This window comes from Podarcis vaucheri (assembly GCF_965113315.1).
Source record: "Podarcis vaucheri genome assembly, chromosome: 16".
Taxonomy (NCBI): Eukaryota; Metazoa; Chordata; class Lepidosauria; order Squamata; family Lacertidae; genus Podarcis; species Podarcis vaucheri.
The window spans coordinates 10,620,825-10,640,766 of NC_138754.1; the positions used below are offsets into that span (position 1 = coordinate 10,620,825).

Consider the following 19,942-nt stretch of genomic DNA (forward strand, 5'->3'; position numbering starts at 1 on the left):
TTCTGTGCACATACTTGGGAAATGATTTGGAGTGCTCCAGTATATTCCTTCAGGGTGATTTAAGTTGTGCTTTTCTTGAAGTTCCATTGTACGTAACAGAACGTGTATGCCTTCTCTTGAAACAGAAGGCTCTCATGATCTCCGTGTTCCTAAACACTTTACTTTCACCCCCGGGCACACTCTCCTGCTTGGCTCCCTGGTATGGTCCAGAGCTTAGGGCAAGGGAACAAGCTGAAAGATGACTCAAGCTTTGGGCTCCACTTTTGAATATGGAGGTGTGGTTGGAAGAAACATAGACCCTATTGGGACAGAGCTTCTCCGAGACTTGATGTCTAATATAAAGGACTACCAAAAAAACCGGCAGAGAGGGACTGAGAGAGATTTGAGGGCCTCGGACGTGAGATCTCCAGGCTGAGAGTTGATAGACTGAGGGACATTTTTTGGGGATCGAAACCGGGAAAGGGGGGGTGAGAGTTTTGGAATCCAAAGGGTGTATAATTATATGTTGTCTCTCTGTTATTTTGTTTTGTAATTAATATAAAAATTGGGAAATTTGTGGAAGGGAATTTGGGTCGACCTTAGAAAAGGGTGTAAAGAATGAGTATTGTTGTTTAAATTGAGGTCTATAAGTTAAAATTGGTTAATTAAGATGAATTAAGTATAATAATAATAAGGTAAAAGTTGGGGACAAGAACTTGCTGAGCTAACTATTGGAATTGGAATACAAGAAGGGGGGTGTGGGGAAGTCAGGGAAAGATGTTAAGAAAATAAGGATCCGAAACTATACTTGTTATTTGTGTTGTGTTTGTTTGTGTTTTTGTGTTTGTTTAAAAATTTGTGAAACTTTAATAAAAATGTATATAAAAAAAAGAAAAGAAAGGTGACTCAAGCATAATGTGGAGGAAAACTCCGGTGGAATGCAATCGAACACTCATCGCTGAGCCTACCTAGTGGCAGTAAAGGTGGCAAAAAAGTCATACTTTGCTGCCTCCGTTGCATCCTCATTGTGCAATCCAGCAGAGCTTTTTCCGGGTGTGGGGGCTTTTACAACCTGGCCTGAAGGAAGTGGCAAAACTGATCATAGCTCGCTGTGGCTTCTTTGCAAAGAATTTTGAGGATAAAATTGCTTGCATCCACCAGGATTTTGACTCTGCTGTTACACAGCAGATGAATCTTAAAGGGTGTCCAGAGCACTGTCTCGTCCTGTTGTGTTGGATGAGTTTCAGTAAACTCAAGGATGTTGAAGATGTGCTTTGAACAGTCAGATGAGGTGATTAATGCCTCCTTGTGAGAAGGGTGGTCCCTGCCTGCTTAAGTACATGGCGATGAAGCCACTCCTTTCAGGAAACCCTCTCTGGATAAAGAAAATCTAAGTACCGTATTTTTTGCTCTATAAGACTCATTTTTTCCCCTCCTAAAAAGTAAGGGGAAATGTGTGTGCGTCTTATGGAGCGAATGCAGGCTGCGCAGCTATCCCAGAAGCCAGAACAGCAAGAGGGATCGCTGCTTTTGCTGCGCAGCGATCCCTCTTGCTGTTCTGGCTTCTGAGATTCAGAATATATATTTTTTTCTTGTTTTCCTCCTCCAAAAACTAGGTGTGTTTTATGGTCTGGTGCGTCTTATAGAGCGAAAAATACGGTAACTACAAGCAAGTTGCCAATCTCCTTATTGAGCAAGGTTTTGATTGGGTTGTCGTGGACCAGATCCAGGGGCTCTTCAAGGAAACAAATTTTCTAGATCCATTTCAGTCGGGGTTCAGGCCAGGGCTTTAGAGGTGTCACAGTCCGGTTCACGGGAGATTGAAGTCCTAGCAAGGGAATGTCAGGACCGGGGGCAAGATGGTGGGGTGGGAGCAGGAACGGGGGTCTAGGAGTCAGGAAACCAAGGGTCTGAGGGTCAGGAAGCAAGGAGTCCAGAAGTCAAGGGTCCGAGGATCAAGAAGCAAGGAGTCCAGAAGTCAAGGGTCCGAGGATCAAGAAGCAAGGAGTCCAGAAGTCAGGGGTCCGAGGATCAAGAAGCAAGGAGTCAAGAGAGCCAGTAACAGTGTAGTGGTTAAGAGCGGTAGTCTCGTAATCTGGTGAACCGGGTTCACGTCTCCACTCCTCCACATGCAGCTGCTGGGTGACCATGGGCTAGTCACACTTCTTTCAAGTCTCTCAGCCCCACTCACCTCACAGAGTGTTTGTTGTGGGGGAGGAAGGGAAAGGAGACTGTGAGCCGCTTTGAGACTCCTTCGGGTAGTGATAAAGCGGGATATCAAATCCAAACTCTTCTTCTTCAAGAAGCCGAGGTTCAAGGATCAGGAAGCAAGAAGCCAAACGAAGCGTGTTGCTGTGGCAAAGAGCCGAAGGGAAATGCTGATCTTATATCCCTTCCCTGCTCTTGCCACCAGATGCTGTGAGTTACCAATTGGACTCACCTGTGGGGCTGCGCCTTGCCTCTCCAGAACAAACTTAGGAAGGCCCCAGTCCTGCAAAGTCCTATTGGTCACAGGGCCCGGCTCCTGCACGCACACCTGACAAGAGGAGGGTGGCACCACTTTGCGGTGGTTCCCGTCCTCCTTGGATGGTCGTTTCCAGAGGGTGATTTTGGGGGGTGCTCTTCAGTCCTGTGGAGCCATCAATGTGGAGTTCCTCAGGGTTCAGTTTTACCCCCTTATGCTGTTTAACATCTACACGAAACCGCTGAGCGGAGTTATCCAGAGTTTTGGACTATGTTGTCGGCAATACGCTAACGGCTCTGCTTCTCGTATGCATCTGCGGTTGTAGCAGTGGGTGTGCTAGACCGTTGTCATACCTCGGTAATGGGATGGATGAGATTCTCTCTGAAGGAGCGAGCGCATAGCTTGGGCGTACTTCAGGATCCTTTGCTTTCACTTGAGGCTCAGGCTGGTCTCAGTGGCACACAGTGGCTATCCTCAGCTTTGGCGGGTGGCCCATCTGTGCCCCTATCTGTACAGGGGTAGCCTAACTTTTGCCATCTATGCTCTGGATAATCCTCTAGGTTAGATTACTGTGATGTGATACATATAGGGCTGCCTGTGAAGACAGTTCAGAAACTTCAGCTGGTGCAGAATTCGGCAGCCAGGTTGCTAATTGAAGCAAGACAGTTTGAACATATAACTTTCATTCTGGCCCAACCGCCTTGGCTGCGAATTAGTTTCTGGGCCGGATTCAAAGCGCTCGTTTTGATCAATAAAGCCTTAAGCTGTTCAGAATCACTATACCTCAAGGACTGCCTTTCCCCATACAAACCAACCTGGACTCTGCGGTAATCATGAGAGACCCTTCATTGAGTACACCCTCCATGAGAGGTACGGAGGGTGGCAACATGAGAACAGGGCCTTTTCTGCAGTGGCTCCCCTTTTGCGGACGGCTCACCCCAGGGAGACTTACCTGGCTCCTTCATTACATCCAAACTACAAGAAAGAAGATTCCACCTAAACATTAGGAAGAACTTCCTGACAGTAAGAGCTGTTCGACAGTGGAATTTGCTGCCAAGGAGTGTGGTGGAGTCTCCTACTTTGGAGGTCTTTAAGCAGAGGCTTGACAACCATATGTCAGGAGTGCTCTGATGGTGTTTCCTGCTTAACAGGGGGTTGGACTCGATGGCCCTTGTGGTCTCTTCCAACTCTATGATTCTATGATTCTATGATTCTATATCTTTAGGTGCCAGACGAAAACATTCCTCTGTAACCAGGCCTTTGGCTGATTAATATTCTATGGCCTTTTAAATATGTTTGTGGGGGGATTATTGCTTGTTTTGGTTTTATTACATGTATTTTGTGTTCTCATTTTGTATTTTTATGTTGTGAACCAACCTGTGCTCTTCGGATGAAGGGTGGTATACAATTTTAATAAATAATAATAGCAACAATAACTTAGGAGCATGCAGGGGCTAAAAAGTTCTCTGATCAAGCTGGCTGGATGGACACTGGAAACAGAGATTCTGATGCAGAAATAGTATCGGGTCTTTGACGCCCCCCGTGACTTGAACAACCAAACTGCTGTGTATCTGTAAAATTAAAATTTGTTGCTCTGTCCCCTGTATTAGAGCAAATGGATGGGATGGGGGAAGAAGACTCATATAGGAGGGAGCAGAATGGAGCCAGGACCTCCTGGGTTGGGTTCTTGCTTAGAACTCCCCAAAAAAGTTCACCCCACGTTGTGCAATTGCCTTGGGTGGAGGCTGCCTTCTGTTGCTCTAGAGATCTATGCCAGCTTCCTTGTGTGTAGACATATCACAGTGTGTGTGGGTGCCTTGCCTTGTGTAATTCCATGGCCGTGCGCTTCTCTTTTCCAGATAGAAGAATGAGCCAGAATGGAGTGGAGGCGGCGGTGGCAGCCACAGACAGGGACCAGTTTGTGGGGTTCTTCCCCCAAGTTGTGAAGGATCTGACGGAAGATGAACTCCACAACGCAGAGGTGTCTGATGCTGTCGCCAGGCTGAAGCAGGTGACGGCGTGAGCTTGATTGGAAAGGCTTTTAATGGAAACTTGAAGCTGGTGGTTGCCAACATGGTGCCCGTGGGCACAGTGGCCTTCTTCAGGTCTTCCTCTGCTTGTCCACAAAGCCTCTGAGCCCCCCGCTCATTGCCCCCTTGGTCATGAGATACAGAGGGGTCATCCCCTTGAGAAAAACAGCTGAAGAAGGAAACTGGGAGAGTGATGTTCTTTCTCATTTGCTCTTTGGGCTCTATGGGCTTTTTGTTCAACTTCATCCAACTTTGTCATCCATTAGAAAAAGTAAATTGTCTGTGTGTGTGTTTATGTTCTTTCTGGGTGAGGGACCAGAAGGGGGCTGTCTAGGGCAGACACCTAAAAATCCAAATATATCTTTATGTGATCCCTGACTGGTTGGGACATGATGATCTAAGACAGGCATTCAGGCCTATAAAGGTTAGTGACCCTTGCCTTAAGCTCTGGTGCTGTATATTTGGGGCAGTTTCATCTCCCTAAGGCATGGGCCTTATCTAAAGGGCAAATCATGATGTTCTTCTGTCTCATTTATTACGTTCATTTTCTTCCCTGTTCCATTTGTGTACATTTGCCTCCCAGGCACATCCAGCCTTCAGCAAGGCGGTGACTTCATGGCGCTTGGGGCCTATCGTGTCTTTCTGCCTCAGAGTGGTTTCACTTTTCCCAGGGAACTCTGGGAGTTGTAACTCTGTTAGGGGATTAAGGGTCTGCTCTCGGCACCCTAAACAGACTACATCTCCCAGAGGACTTTGGGGGAAGCCGTGGCTGTTTAAAGTGGTATCATTTGTGCTTTAAATGTGTGGGGGGGAGCAAGTAAGGGAGGATGTGCCGGCTGCGTATAAAATGGTGCAAAGTGTGGGGAAAGTGGACATAGAAAATATTTTCTCGTCGCAGAAGTCAGGAGCCATTCAGTGAAGCCAAATGTTGGAAGATTCAGGACAGACAAAAAGGAGGACTTCTTCACAAGGCTTTTGATTAAGCTATGGAATTCGCTTATATGATACATTAGTGATGGCTGTTAAATGGGACTAGGCAAATAAGCCTGTCAATGATTGTGAGCCATTACATCTATATGTTATTTCCAGCATTGGAAGTGGTATGCCTCTAAATGTCTGTTAAAATCATAAGTAGGGAGTTGTTGCTGTTAGCAATTGTGTGTGCAAGGTATGTGTGCAATTGATATTATTTCATAACCTAATAGCAAATCCTCGTACAGCAGTATTTCCCAACCTTGGGTCTCCAGCTGCTTTCGGACTACAATTCCCATCATCCCTGACCACTGGTCTTGTTACCTAGGGATGATGGGCAGTCCAAAAACAGTTGGAGAAACACTGCTTTACAGGATGGGAGGACTACAACTTCTGGTCATTGGCCATTCTAGCCAGGACTGATGGGAGCTCAAGTCAACATCTGGAGGGCCACAGGTATTCCCCATCCCCACTTTAAGTAAAGGTAAAGGGACCCCTGACCATTAGGTCCAGTCGTGACCGACTCTGGGGTTGCGGCGCTCATCTCGCTTTATTGGCCAAGGGAGCTGGCGTACAGCTTCCAGGTCATGTGGCCAGCATGACTAAGCCGCTTCTGGGGAACCAGAGCAGCGCACAGAAACACCGTTTACCTTCCTGCCGGAGGGGTACCTATTTATCTACTTGCACTTTGATGTGCTTTCGAACTGCTAGGTTGGCAGGAGCAGGGACCGAGCAACGGGAGCTCACCCCGTTGTGGGGATTCGAACCACTGACCTTCTGATTGGCAAGTCCTAGGCTCTGTGATTTAACCCACAGCGCCACCCGCTTTACACCTCACTTAATATGTGATCCCTGACTCGTTGGGACATGACTGGTCTAAGACGGAGGCAGGAACCAGTGTCCCTCCAGATGTTACTAAACTACCAAGTCTGCCATCTCTGACCATTGGCCATGCCTGTTAATGGGGCTGATGGGAGCTGCAGGGCCACAGATTCCTTCATCCCTGTTCCGGAACCTGCTTTCAGTAGCAAAAAGCTTCCTCTGTCCTGGAGTCTGTAACTATGGGGGTGTCGGCGCAAATGTCATCCCTCCCTCTTCCCTTGCAGGTTGTAGAATACAATGCCGTCGGGGGGAAATATAACCGGGGCCTGACAGTGGTGGCTGCTTTCCGGGAGCTGGCTGCACCAGAGCAACAGGATCCAAAAAGTTTCCAACGTGCGCTAGCTGTTGGATGGTGCATTGAACTGGTGGGTGTTTTGTACACATTATCCCTGTTATCTGGTGATGTGGAAATAAAAGGGTGTTTCCCCATGCTTGCCATATCTGGCCGGATTTATGTCTGATATCATTTTGTGTGGATGTGACACCCATACTTGAGAAAGACAATTTCTGCTTGTTCTGAGGTGAGCAGACCTACTAGTCACAATGGCAGTGCTCTACTTCCTGATCTTGGAGGAAGCATGCTTTTGAAATGGCTGGGAATTGCAGGTTGGGATAATTGCCCTTGCACTCTGGTTCTGCCTTTGGGTTTTCCATAGGCATGTGATTTGCCCCAGTGAGAACAAGCTGCTGGACAACATCACCTGCTGTAGCAGGGCTCTTGTTAACCTTCTTTTGTGTCAAATTTTCATCAGACTTTAAAATCTTTACATAGAAATTCCAGATTTCAAATTTGTTACACATTTCTCTCTAAACTTGTTATTTTTAGTCCTGTCCCATACTGCATTCTAATAAACATTTTGCCTAAGGCATAGCCATCTATATCATAGACCATCATTTTTCTACCGCTGCTCATATTTCAAATCCTGCTCGCGATTCCATCTGATTATGGTATATTTTCAGATATTCCAAAAAGGGCTTCCATTCTGTCATGAATATTCTGTCGTGTTGGCTTCTTATTTTTGCTGTTAGCACCGCCAGTTCTGCATAGTCCATTAGCTTTAAAATCCATTCTTTCTTTGGTGTTTTTTCTTCTTTCCAGTTCTGTGCATACAAGATTCAAGCTGCTGTTGTTGCATAGATAAATAAGTTAATCTGCTTTTTGGGGGTCTCTGATCCTATTATCCCTAAAGGAAAGGCCTCAGGATTTTGGAGAATTACCAGTTTAGACTTTTTTTTACATTTTCATTTCGTTGTGTATGATTTCCCCCAAACCATCCACCACATTTAAAAAAACGTTCCCTCATTGTTATCTGGCCTTTATCTTCCTATATATAGGAAGGCCTGCCATTTCTCAAGCTGCAAGACCGTGACAACAACCTTACCACGATCTTGCACCTTGAGAAATGGCGAACTGACTGGCCCAAGTGAGCTGTTTAAAAAGCATGGGGGGAGGCTCTGAAGTGCCTCCCTCCTCTTTTAAACCTGCCTTTCACACAGCAATTTAGCAGAGTCTGTGTGAAGCGCCTTCCTTTGCTGAACATGCCTTTAAAGGGGGTGGGGCTCCAGGTGAACTATGGGGGAGGAATGGGGTGATAGGTGAGGGATGGGCAGGTGTGGAGGATGGGCAAAGGGGTAGCTGGTACTGGCTAGGGGAGGGAGCAGGTGTGACAACCCCTAGTATTACAATATGCAGTAATAATATGGGGGTGGAATCTGGTTTGATTTCAGCTGCAGGCCTTTTTGCTGGTGGCAGATGACATCATGGACTATTCAGAGACGCGCCGGGGCCATCCCTGTTGGTACAAAAAGGTAGGGACGACGGTTTCTAGGGTTTGCCTGACCTCTGTGGCACATGGGTTGACCATTACAATGAAGGGAACAGCAACCTGCGGCCCTCTGGATGCTGTCAAGACTCCAACTCCCATCAGGCCCAGTGAGCGTGGCCATCAAGGATGATGGGATTTGCTGTTCATCAACATCTGGAGAGTTGTAGGCTCCCTATCCTCAGGAGGATGTCCAGTTTCCAGGATCCAGCCTGAAATCTCTCATTGGCCCAGGCAGCTTGTGAGTTGGGTGGTTTATCTGGATCCTGGTCTTCTAGCTATGTTGAGTCTGTGTACCAGATGGTAGGTTCCTTGCCAACCTGGTCCACCAGATGTTATTGGATCCCAGCTCCTATCAGCTCCAGCCAGTGTGGCCAGTGGCAAGGGATGATAGCTGTAATCCAACAATGTCTGGAGGGCACTAGGTTGTGCAAGAGCAGCTCTGAGTGACAGATGATTGAATGTCCTGAGCGTTGGGGAATGGGGTCCACGTTGCCTGCTTTCATTTATATGTGCAGGGGCTTAAGCCCCTGGATGCGACACCTTCTCATCTAGGAGTCTTCTGGTTGCAGCCAGTGTTGGTCCTACTCTCAGAGTAAGGTAAAGGTAAAGGGACCCCTGACCATTAGGTCCATTCGTAACCGACTCTGGGGTTGCGGCGCTCATCTCGCTTTATTGGTTGAGGGAGCTGGTGTACAGCTTCCGGGTCATGTGGCTAACATGACTAAGTCGCTTCTGGCGAACCAGAGCAGCGCACGGAAACGCCATTTACCTTCCCGCCGGAGCGGTACCTATTTATCTACTTGCACTTTGACGTGCTTTCGAACTGCTAGGTTGGCAGGAGCAGGGATCGAGCAATGGGCGCTCACCCCGTCACAGGGATTTGAACCGCCGACCTTCTGATCGGCAAGTCCTAGGCTCTGTGGTTTAACCCACAGCACCACCTGCGTCCCTCTCAGAGCACACCCATTTAAATTAATAAGCATGACTCTTCACTTCTTCAGTGTGTCTGCTCCATGTAGAACTTAGTTGGATCCCAACCCTTTCCCTTCATCGCATACTTGCCAGGATTTTGCAGATAGAAAACGAGTAACACTTTAGTTTATTGCATCAAGCATCACTTTGCAAGCCCCAAGCCTTCGCTGTTGCCTATTGTCTGTCTGCTGTGCTCATTCACTCTGTGCTGTTGATTATGATTAGCATTTTAAATGCAAATGTCAATGGTACAAGGAAATCAAAGAGACACAACACAAAAGGGAAACAGGACTATAAGGGAAGGTGAGAAAAGCAAGCTGAATTACTTGGCTACAGAGGAATGTAGGACTCAGTGTTAGTCCTACTCGGAATAGACCCATTGAAATGAATGGTCATGACCAGCTTATGTCCATTCAATGGGACTATACTGAATAAAACTTAGCTGGGTGCATCCCAGAGATCTTGTAGTGAATGGGGAGGGGAGAACTGAGAGGAGCTAAAAGTTGCTAGCCTTTCGGCAAAACCGATGGGGAGGCCTTACGGCTCCCTCTCTCGTAACCTGATAGAATATCCTCCACTGATTATTTTTTAAGATGCCATTTTGGTGGAGAGATAACTAGCCACCACCAGCCATTCAAAAACATATACCGTATTTTCCAGCGTATAAGACTGGGCGTATAAGACGACCCCCAACTTTTCCAGTTAAAATATAGAGTTTGGGATATACTCGCCGTATAAGACTACCCCTCTTCCAACGCACATCAAATAATTTTTTTAAAAAAACTGTCTCCAGTCCGGCTCGGAAATCCGCTCCACTTCCCAGTGGCTGGGGGTGCGCTTAATGCTGTTGTTGGTTCCCTGCCTTTGTTGTGAGCCTTTCCTTTTCTTTTACTGCGGGGGCTGCTTGGGCTGAAGCAGCGGCCACATGTCTAGTTGCTTGGGCAATGTGAGGCCGCCATTTTGGACCACGTGGTCTACGGTGAGCGGTTAGGGTCATTCTGTTGCAGGTGATGGGGGGGGGGCTTCTGGGGCCAATTTTCAAGCGTATTTCTGCTTCATCTAGAGAGCTTGGTGTCCTCTGATTTAATTTGCTGTCGTTTTGTCCTTTGGTGGGGAGTTGCTGCAGGAGCTGCTGCTGCTGTAGCCGGCGTATAAGACGACCCCCGACTTTTGAGAAGATTTTCCTGGGTCAAAAAGTAGTCTTATACGCCAGAAAATACAGTATTATTAGATCCAGTACAGTATGTGTGAATCGCCAGGCTGACCATACTGTGCCACTTTAGTGCACATAAATGCACAATCAGGTGGATGTGTACCTGGCGCGTAGTTAAACTGTAGAACTCCCTGCCACAGGAAGGCCACCAACTTGGACGGCTGTAAAAGAGGATTGGGCAAATTCACAGCAGATAATGGCTGCCAGTCGTTATGGTGGCTGTGCTATGCCTCAGTAATGCTTCTAAATATCAGCAGCCGGAAACCGCGGGAGGAAAGAGCACTGTTGTGGCTGGATCCTGCATGAGAACATGATGCTAGGCTAGATGGCCATTGGCCTGATCCTTGCAGGCTCTTCTTACATTTTTAGATGGGTTATAATCCATTCCCCTCTCTGGGTCAGAGCTTCTACAGACTCCTTAATAATTAACGCCACAGTCCTATGCCAGTCTCCTCAGAAGTAAATTCCACTGAGTCCAATGGAGCTTACTCCCAGGTAAGCATCCTAGGACTGCAGCCTCGGCGGTGAGCTGGAGTGTGTGCCTAGGCACTAATGCATTGAACTGTTTTTCCTTCCTTTCTGTCCCCCAGGAAGGAATTGGCCTGGATGCCGTGAACGATGCTTTCTTGCTTGAGTCCCTCATCTACCGCTTGCTGAAGCGATACTGCCGGGGTCAGCCGTACTACCTGAACTTGCTGGAGCTGTTTCTCCAGGTGGGTTTAGGCCCTGCCGTGACAGGCTATCGTCGTTGTTTCAACACTGTCTGTATGCTGGGGACTGGGCCCGAAGCCTTTGCCCCTGATGGAAGGTCCTTCTGTTGCCATGGAAACTGCTTCCCCTTCATGGAGGGGAGGGGAGAATTTGCGGGCTTGAGTGTGGCGGAGGCCATTTTGACCTGCAGAGAATATACTCCCTGACCAAAAGGAAGACTGCACACACACCCATTGCTTTTTCACGGAACTCCCTGTTCCCACATCCACAGAAAGGTCTGAGGGAGCGCTTGTTGCAGATTTAATCAGCAGGAAAATATTTTCTCTCTTTTATTTTAAACCCATCTTTGGGGATAGCATAAGCTTTTTTTTTTTTTATTCTACCCCACCACCCTTCCATTTTATCCCCACAACATAACCCTGTTATTGTCGAGAACCTGCTCGACATCTGAAATAATCAGTCTCACACCAAGATGACTTGAAGAAAAAGCTTTGGCTTTTGCCGTGCAATGTTTATTGTGTCCAGTGAAAATAATTCATCCTCTCTCCTCCAGCACAGCGCTTGTTGTGTCTCGTACCCAAAAGTAACAATCACAAGAATGTAATCTTGCCTCTGCCCGCAGACAAAGAGAGTGTTATGCTACATGAGCCAATCATTTAGTCTAGCATGAGGTGTTCACGTGCTCATCATGCTCTTAGCAATATCTCGTGCTGTAAAATCACTCTGCAATAATAAGAACTCTGCTCATGCTCTTATGTACAAGCAATCATTTCCCCACATGTTATGTTGCTTAGGCTTGACAGGCCCAAGGTCACCCTATAAGCTGTATGGCTGGTTGGGGATTTGACCTCACCCGTTGACCATTATAGCAGCCTTAAGGCTAATGGAGAAAGCACCCTTGTGAGAGAAGCACACTGGAGGGTCTGGCTCTGGGGCCCATAACTCCTCAAAGAAGCCCTGAGCCCCCTCTTCTGCAATTTACTTTTGCAAACTTGCGCTGCTTTCAAAAAACCAGCCCTTTCCCTCCCAGACATGGCAGCACATTCTCTCTCACTCTGCATCCAAAGGTTAATCTTGAGGACTAGAATCTTTCCTCTTCACCAAATTGATTAGGAAATCTCAATCACATCCTCCACTACTGCCGTTAGTTGAGAAGCCGTGTCCTTTGGGTAGGAAAATAACATCAGTGCCTTCTCTTTATTCCTTTAATTAACATATATTTAAGTTGCGCTTTGGTGAGGGAGGTCTGTGAAGAAGTAGCAGACGACCCTGATCGGGCCTGTTTTTTAAAAATGAGACACTTTGCAACATTTCTTCATAGGAATAGCAGGGAGCTGGTGGTTTATCAATCTTAATTTTCTACTCTTATCCTGTTCCTGCTCTCCCCGCCCCCCAGACATCATACCAGACTGAACTGGGGCAAGCCCTGGATCTTATCACTGCTCCCCCATCTAAGGTGGATCTGAACCGCTTCACAGAACAGAGGTGAGAAGCTACTGAGATGACAAAGAAATAGTATTGGACTCGGCCCAGGAAAAAAGTGGCGCAATGATGATGATTGATAATTAAATCTACAAAAAGAACAAAGCGCTGCATCCATTGTTGATCCTGTTCAGAGTTGGCTCATTGCTATTAATGGGCATGACCTAGCTTGGATATATTAATTTTTGTGGCTCTGTTCTGAGTGCACAAGTTACTTGAACACAACCTGACCCTTTTTTATAATAAAGGAGAGCTGTGAGGTTTTGTTGTTGTTGCTGAGGGTTGGCAAAGGGGGTGCTGGGTAGACAGAATTGGCGTGCATAGCTGTCAACTTTTCCCTTTTCTTGCAAGGAATCCTATTCGGAATAAGGGAATTTCCCTTAAAAAAAGGGAAACGTTGGCAGCTATGCTGGTGAGCAATGCAAGCAGGAGTTGCAGCCCCTAGTGTGTTGCATATTTATGATTCAAAGCTGGAAACCTTTCAAGTCATGACCGGCTCTAACCTTGAACTGCGGATGCCCTTCTCTGGCAGGTACAAAACGATTGTCAAATACAAGACGGCCTTCTACTCATTCTACCTCCCAGTGGCGGCTGCAATGTACATGGTGAGCGAACGGACTTTTGCAGTATCAATGTTGTTTGGCAGGGAGGGTGTCGCAAAGACAAGTTTTCCTGGGGCTGGAGAGCTGAAGGCCAAGCATGTTCAGGCTTCTGCCCTTAGCTAGGAGTCCTAGAGTCCCTGGCTTCCAGGAATACCAAGGCCAGGGGGCTGCCAACCTAGACCCATCCATCAGCCAGAGAAGGACCGGCTGCAAGTTGCGGATTGCTTCCTCCTCCCTGCTAGCAAGAACGTTCAGCTCCAACTGCTAGTTTCCCTGGAAGCACCAGAAGCGGACACTCTGATCCCAGCCCATGAGCCAGAGGGCAAAGGGCCCTTTGAGGTTGCATCCCCTCCCTCCCAGTAAGAGCAGCAATAATAATAATAATAATAATTTATTTATACCCCGCCCATCTGGCTGAGTTTCCCCAGCCACTCTGGGCGGCTCCCAATCAGTGTTAAAAACAGTACAGCGTTACATATTAAAAACTTCCCTGAACAGGGCTGCCTTAAGATGTCTTCTGAATGTCAGGTAATTATTTATCTCTTTGACATCTGATGGGAGGGCGTTCCACAGGGCGGGCGCCACTACCGAGAAGGCCCTCTGTCTGGTTCCCTGTAGCCTCACTTCTCGCAATGAGGGAACCGCCAGAAGGCCCTCGGCGCTGGACCTCAGCGTCCGGGCTGAACGATGAGGGTGGAGACACTCCTTCAGGTATACAGGACCGAGGCCGTTTAGGGCTTTAAAGGTCAGCACCAACACTTTGAATTGTACTCGGAAACGTACTGGGAGCCAATGCAGATCTCTCAGAACCAGTGTTATGTGGTCCCGGCAGCCACTCCCAGTCACCAGTCTAGCTGCCGCATTCTGGATTAATTGCAGTTTCCGGGTCACCTTCAAAGGTAGCCCCACATAGAGCGCATTGCAGTAGTCCAAGTGTGAGATAACTAGAGCATGCACCACTCTGGCAAAACAGTTCACGGGCAGGTAGGGTCTTAGCCTGCGTACCAGGTGGAGCTGGTAGACAGCTGCCCTGGACACAGAGTTAACCTGCGCCTCCATGGACAGCTGTGAGTCCAAAATGACTCCCAGGCTGCACACCTGGTCCTTTAGAGGCACAGTTACCCCATTCAAGACCAGGGAACCCCCCACACCAACCCGCTCCATGTCCCCCCAAAACAGTACTTCTGTCTTGTCAGGATTCAACCTCAATCTGTTAGCCGCCATCCATCCTGCAAGGGGGAGCAGCCTGGCCCTAGAGCTATCAACCACTACCCAAACAAAAACACCTGCAAGGAAAGGTCAGCCTGCCCTGAACTGGATATAACTGCCCTCTTATTAGTAATAATAATAATAATAATAATAATAATTTTTTATTTATACCCCGCCCATCTGACTGGGTCTCCCCAGCCACGCTGGGTGGCTTCCAACCAAATTTCAAAAACAATACAGCGTCAGGACATTAAAAACTTCCCTAAACAGGTGTCTTTTAAAAGTAAAATAGTTATTTATTGCCTTGACATCTGATGGGAGGGCGTTCCACAGGGCAGGCGCCGCTACCGAGAAGGCCCTCTGCCTGGTTTCCTGTAACTTGGCTTCTTGCAGGGAGGGAACCGCCAGAAGGCCCTCGGTGCTGCACCTCAATGTCCGGGCTAGATGATGGGAGTGGAGACGCTCCTTTGTTCTGTTCTTGGAAGAACTCCTCTCCTTCCCCCTACCTTTCCCCTTGACTTCCTTCTTTTCCCCTTGTGCGCTGTGTGCTTTAGTTTTTAACACTGAGAGCTGGGCCCCACTCCCTCAGTCTCTCTCCCTAGTTTTCATTTTTAATTGGTGTGAGCCGCTCAGGCAATTGTCTGCAAAAATGCAGCGAGAATAAATAAAAACAAGGAGGGTTTGCGGGGACCCAAGTTGTCGTTTGGTTCCCACTCCTAAAGGGGAGAATGTATGCATTTGGAATCTTTTATTTGAATCTTTGAGCAAGTCATTCTCTTGGGTAGCTCTGTCTTAACAATAGTGTGTATTCATTGAGCCACACAGCTGCACACAAAACAACATTATATATATATATATATATATATATATATATATATATATATATATATATATATTTAAAAAGACAAATATGGTAATCAAACAACAAAGCAAATTTAAATGACAGTTTAAAAAATAATAATCTAAGAAGCCTCCGGCCATCAAATAGATTATTTATTCATAGCTTGTTGGATCCCAAATGCTTGCAGAAGCAAAACTGTCTTTGCCAAAGTACTAAAAAGAATGGAGAAAGGGCAGCCTCAATAGAAGAACAAATCTTGTAAACTCACTGCAGACAATGGGAAGGCCCCTGTCCTGCACTGACCCCTCCAACAGAAGAAATGAGGAGCAAGGTCTTCAAAAGTAGCCTTTATGTGCCTGGGTGTTTTTTACAGAAGGAAATACTAATGACTCTAGCCTCCCTGCCCCCAGAGAATTCTGGTAAATGTAGTTTTCGGGAGAGCTCTGGTTATGGCTTCCCAGGAGAAATGGCTCCCAACGTAACTTTTAAATGTTTTGTCTGTTTTCTCTTTTCCAGGCTGGCATAGACAGTGAAGAGGAACATGCTCATGCTAGAACCATCCTATTACAGATGGGGGAGTTCTTCCAGATCCAGGTGTGTTTTTCTTCTCTTACTTATGGAGATCTCTGGCTACATCTACACCATCCTGTATACCTGAAGGAGCGTCTCTACCCCCATCATTCAGCCCAGACACTGAGGTCCAGCGCCAAGGGCCTTCTGGCAGTTCCCTCACCGCGAGAAGTGAAGTTACAGGGAACCGGGCAGAGGGCCTTCTCGGTAGTGGCGCCTGCCCTGTGAAATGCCCTCCCATCAGATGTCAAAGAAATAAACAACTATCTTACTTTTAAAGACAGTTTAAAGGCAGACCTTTATGTTTTTAATGTTTAATACTGCATTGTGTTTTTAATTCAGTGGTACCTCTGGATGTGAATGGGATCCATTCCGGAGCCCCGCTCGCATCCTGAAGCGAACGTAAGACACAACTGCGGGTCAAGTTTCACTGCTTCCGCGCATACGCGTTACGTCACTTTGAGCGTCTGCACATGGGCGAGCGGCAAAACCCGGAAGTAACACACTCTGTTACATCCAGGTTGCCGTGGAGTGCAACCCGAAAATAGTTAAGCTGAAGCGTATTCATCCCGAGGTATGACTGTATTCGGTTGGGAGCCGCCCAGAGCAGCCAGATGTGCGGGGTATAAATAATAAATTAGTATTATTTATTTATTATATTTAAAGCAGTGTTGTACCACAAACAGTCATGGCTTCCCCCAAAGAACTCTGGGAACTGTAGTTTAAGAGTACTGCAAGTTGTTAAGAGACCTTCGGAGCTACAATTCTCTGAGTGGTTTAGTAGTCAATGCTTCTTCCACAGAACTCTGGGAACTGTAGTTCTCTGATCAGTTCCCAGTAGTCATGTGGATATGGCCTTAATTTGCCAAATTTGCATGTAATATTTTGTTTCAACAAGGAGGTCAGGGTTCAGAAGCGAAGCTGTGGTGGACCCTTTTTCTGTGCATACTTTTGTTCTTTCTCTCCCTCTCCATTCTTTCAATGGGTAGATCCATGAGGACCAGCACCTTTCCTGTTATTTTAAATCAGGCAGGGAGACTGTTGTTGCTGGTTATCTGTCATGATTCAAGGCTGCATTTCTAACTAAATCTCAGGACATACTTTTGTGTAGACAAAGTTAGCAGTAGACAAAGGTTACATCTCACAACTGGACTTGACTTCTGAGTTGATGTTTGTCAAGTTACTACCCTGAAGGAACATGGAACAGGTTTGAACCAGGAATGTTGTAAAACCCAAAATTGCACTACTTGTTAGATCAGGCTAGCTGATATTTTGCCTAAAAACCCTTTCCCCCTTCCTTCCTCTTATTAAAAGTTGCATAAGTGGGAAAAGAATAGGAAGAAGGAAAATTACTGTGGTGTTTTTTTTTTTTCAGAAGAATGCAGTTTTAAAACTTCAGTCCTTAGGGTAACGGAAATGGTGTATGCTGCTTTTGTAAGCCAGGGTCAGAGAGAGTTACTTACCGTATTTTTCCGTGTATAAGACTAGGGTTTTTTAATTAGGTTTAAAATTGGGGCTCGTCTTATACACAGGTAGTGCTGAGGGGTGTTTTCTTAATTTGGAGCCCCCCAAAATAGAGGGCGTCTTATACACAGAAAAATATGGTAATAGCTTATTAAAGTAACTCAAAGTCATATCTTATCCTTGCATTTGGTTCCAACTGATTGGACCCCATTCATTCATTCATTTGCAGTAATATATGCTGCTTTTCGGGCAGACATCATAAAGCAGTTTACATAATATTATTACAACAGTAAGCATCACTTAAAAAAAATAATCACAAGACAACTTGCTTATTTAGAAAAAGCTGTTAATGGTTCTTCTTCCCTCAGTGCAAGATTAGAAATCAATCATTAACATGTTTGGGATAATCCGGAGACTGGTATTAAGGCACCCAACATAGTTTCAAGCAGGCTTGGACCTGTGAGGGTACCTAGGAGCCTGCGCTGTGTTTATTTTTTTTTAGAGAAAGAGTTGAGCTTATAGACATGCCCAGACATTAGGAGACCCCCTGTTCCCCTTACAAAGCTATAATTCCTGGGATTCCCTGGGGAAGAGGGATCAGTGGTTAAGCCACTCTGAAAAACTGCAGCTCCTCCTCCTAACAACTCACAGCAACTTGAACAAAAGACAGTTTCCCAGGATCCTTTGGGGGAAGCCATGAGTGTTTAAGGGATGTGGGTGGCGCTGTGGGTTAATCCACAGAGCCTAGGGCTTGCCGATCAGAAGGTCGGCGGTTCAAATCCCCGCGACGGGGTGAGCTCAAAGTGCAAGTAGATAAATAGGTACTGCTCCGGCGGGAAAGTAAACGGCGTTTCCGTGTGCTGCTCTGGTTCGCCAGAAGCGGCTTAGTCATGCTGGCCACATGACCCAGAAGCTGTACGCCGGCTCCCTCGGCCAGTAAAGCGAGATGAGCACCGCAACCCCAGAGTCGGCCACGGCTGGACCGAATGGTCAGGGGTCCCTTTACCTTACTATGAGTGTATAAAGTGGTATGATACTGCTTTAAATGTATCAAGTGGATGGAGCTTCCGTTTCATGACCCTGTTTCCATATAAGTTACGGTCTCTGCTCAAATCTGGGGAACATCAGGCTTGAGGGGACATATTTTAACCTTCCAAGCTCCTCTCTTTGGCCCTCAGGACTCTTCCTCTGGCCGCACACCAGCTCAGCCTTCCACCTTCCTCAAATATTTTTGCCTGGCAGAAACTCTTGCTTGCCTGGTGTGTGTAGAAAGTAGCCTACCGCACAAAGCCAAAGCTTACATGCCCACTTTTGCCTCTGGCCCCAGCTACCACTGACATGTGGCCCTCGGTCTGCGCAAGGTTTCCCATCCTTGCTCTACGCGATTGATCTAGGAGGCTCTGCCGCTCCTCTGTCTCTCTGCTGCCAATTTTCTTTTCAAGGGTGGCTGGCTTTGGTTGTCATGGCAACCGGGAACCCATGTTATGGCAGCTTCCTGCTGGAACCTTGTTGAATGCCCATCATTGAGAGTGTCTGATATCTTTGCATTTTTATTTTTTTGTCCTTCCACTGAGTAACTTGTTGCTGGAGATCAATGGCAGGGGAAGAGTATAAACATTCCATGTCCAAGGCAGTATATGTTTGTTTGTTTGTGTGTGTGTGTGTATGTGTGTAAATATATGTATATATTTATTTTTAAAAATTGTTGCTATGGAAAGTAACAGAGTAAATTACAGCAAGGAAGCTAAATAACTCTTGTAGGTGACTGATAACTTCTTTGTAAAGACTATACAGTGTCCAGAACCTTACTTTCATAAACACATAACTGTGAAGAATATATTTACAATTTCATGCACAGGTTTCCTCCTGTTAACGTTTAGGGATCTTCCTCTGTCTGTTTCAGTTCAGACAAATCACACTGACACAATACTGTCTCCAGCAGAGCAGCCGTTCTCCTCACAGACAGAGAGAAGCAGAAAGCAGTTAAAAACGACAGTTCCTGGAATAACAGTCACAACGGAATGGAATGCCTCTCTCATGTGAATCAGCCAATCACACAAGGGCTACTGCCAAAGTGGGGGGGGGGACCCCCATGTTAAAAATACACAGTAACCCCACCTAAGTAAACATTCCCATTTCAGGAAATTAAACCATTATCCTTAACAGAGTACCCCTGAATACAAGAAGAGCTGTAGCTCAGTGGTAGAGCAGTTGCTTTGCATGTAGAAGGTCCCAGGTTCAATCCCAGGCACCTTCAGAGAGCTGCTACCAGCCAGTATAGGCAAAATGGAGCCAGATTGGCCAAGGGCAGTTTCCTGTGTTCCCAAACCGCAGACAGTGAGGAGCTGGCTCTGCCACATGCTGCCCCTCTCGCCAGCTAGGCTGGATCCCACCTCCCTGCTCACAGGGGCCCTCAGTTCTAAGGGCCCTGTGCAAGAGAGCAGCAGGGGCGATGGAGCGAGCTCTGTTATGCGCAACAGAATGCTGTGGGAAACCGTTTCAAAAGAAGGTATTGGAGCACTTCGAATCATTTGCCCATGTGCATGCAGAGGGATTAGCAGATCTTAGCTGAAAGACAGCATCTGAAGATCTGCACTGAGCATTGCAAAGCCTCCTTAATTATTGCTGTATGTTTTTAGGAGTACAGTGGTACTCCTTCAGGTTACAGGCGCTTCAGGTTACAGACACTTCAGGTTACAGACTCCACTAACCCAGAAATAGTACA

The 19,942-nt window shown here is 46.8% G+C and overlaps 1 protein-coding gene and 1 long non-coding RNA gene across 3 annotated transcripts in view; one reads left to right on the forward strand and one right to left on the reverse strand.

Moving 5' to 3' along the window:
- LOC309520793 overlaps positions 1-19,942 on the reverse strand; it is a 47,342-nt gene that overhangs the window by 20,856 nt on the left and 6,544 nt on the right. The window lies entirely within an intron of this gene.
- FDPS (farnesyl diphosphate synthase) overlaps positions 1-19,942 on the forward strand; it is a 28,794-nt gene that overhangs the window by 4,056 nt on the left and 4,796 nt on the right. For both annotated transcript variants that reach the window (XM_082202417.1, XM_082202418.1), the window contains exons 2-8: positions 4,303-4,454; positions 6,552-6,692; positions 8,056-8,136; positions 10,929-11,051; positions 12,446-12,534; positions 13,064-13,136; positions 15,700-15,777. In XM_082202417.1, the coding sequence (XP_082058543.1) occupies positions 4,303-4,454; positions 6,552-6,692; positions 8,056-8,136; positions 10,929-11,051; positions 12,446-12,534; positions 13,064-13,136; positions 15,700-15,777 (737 nt within the window). The remainder of the gene's footprint in view (positions 1-4,302; positions 4,455-6,551; positions 6,693-8,055; positions 8,137-10,928; positions 11,052-12,445; positions 12,535-13,063; positions 13,137-15,699; positions 15,778-19,942) is intronic.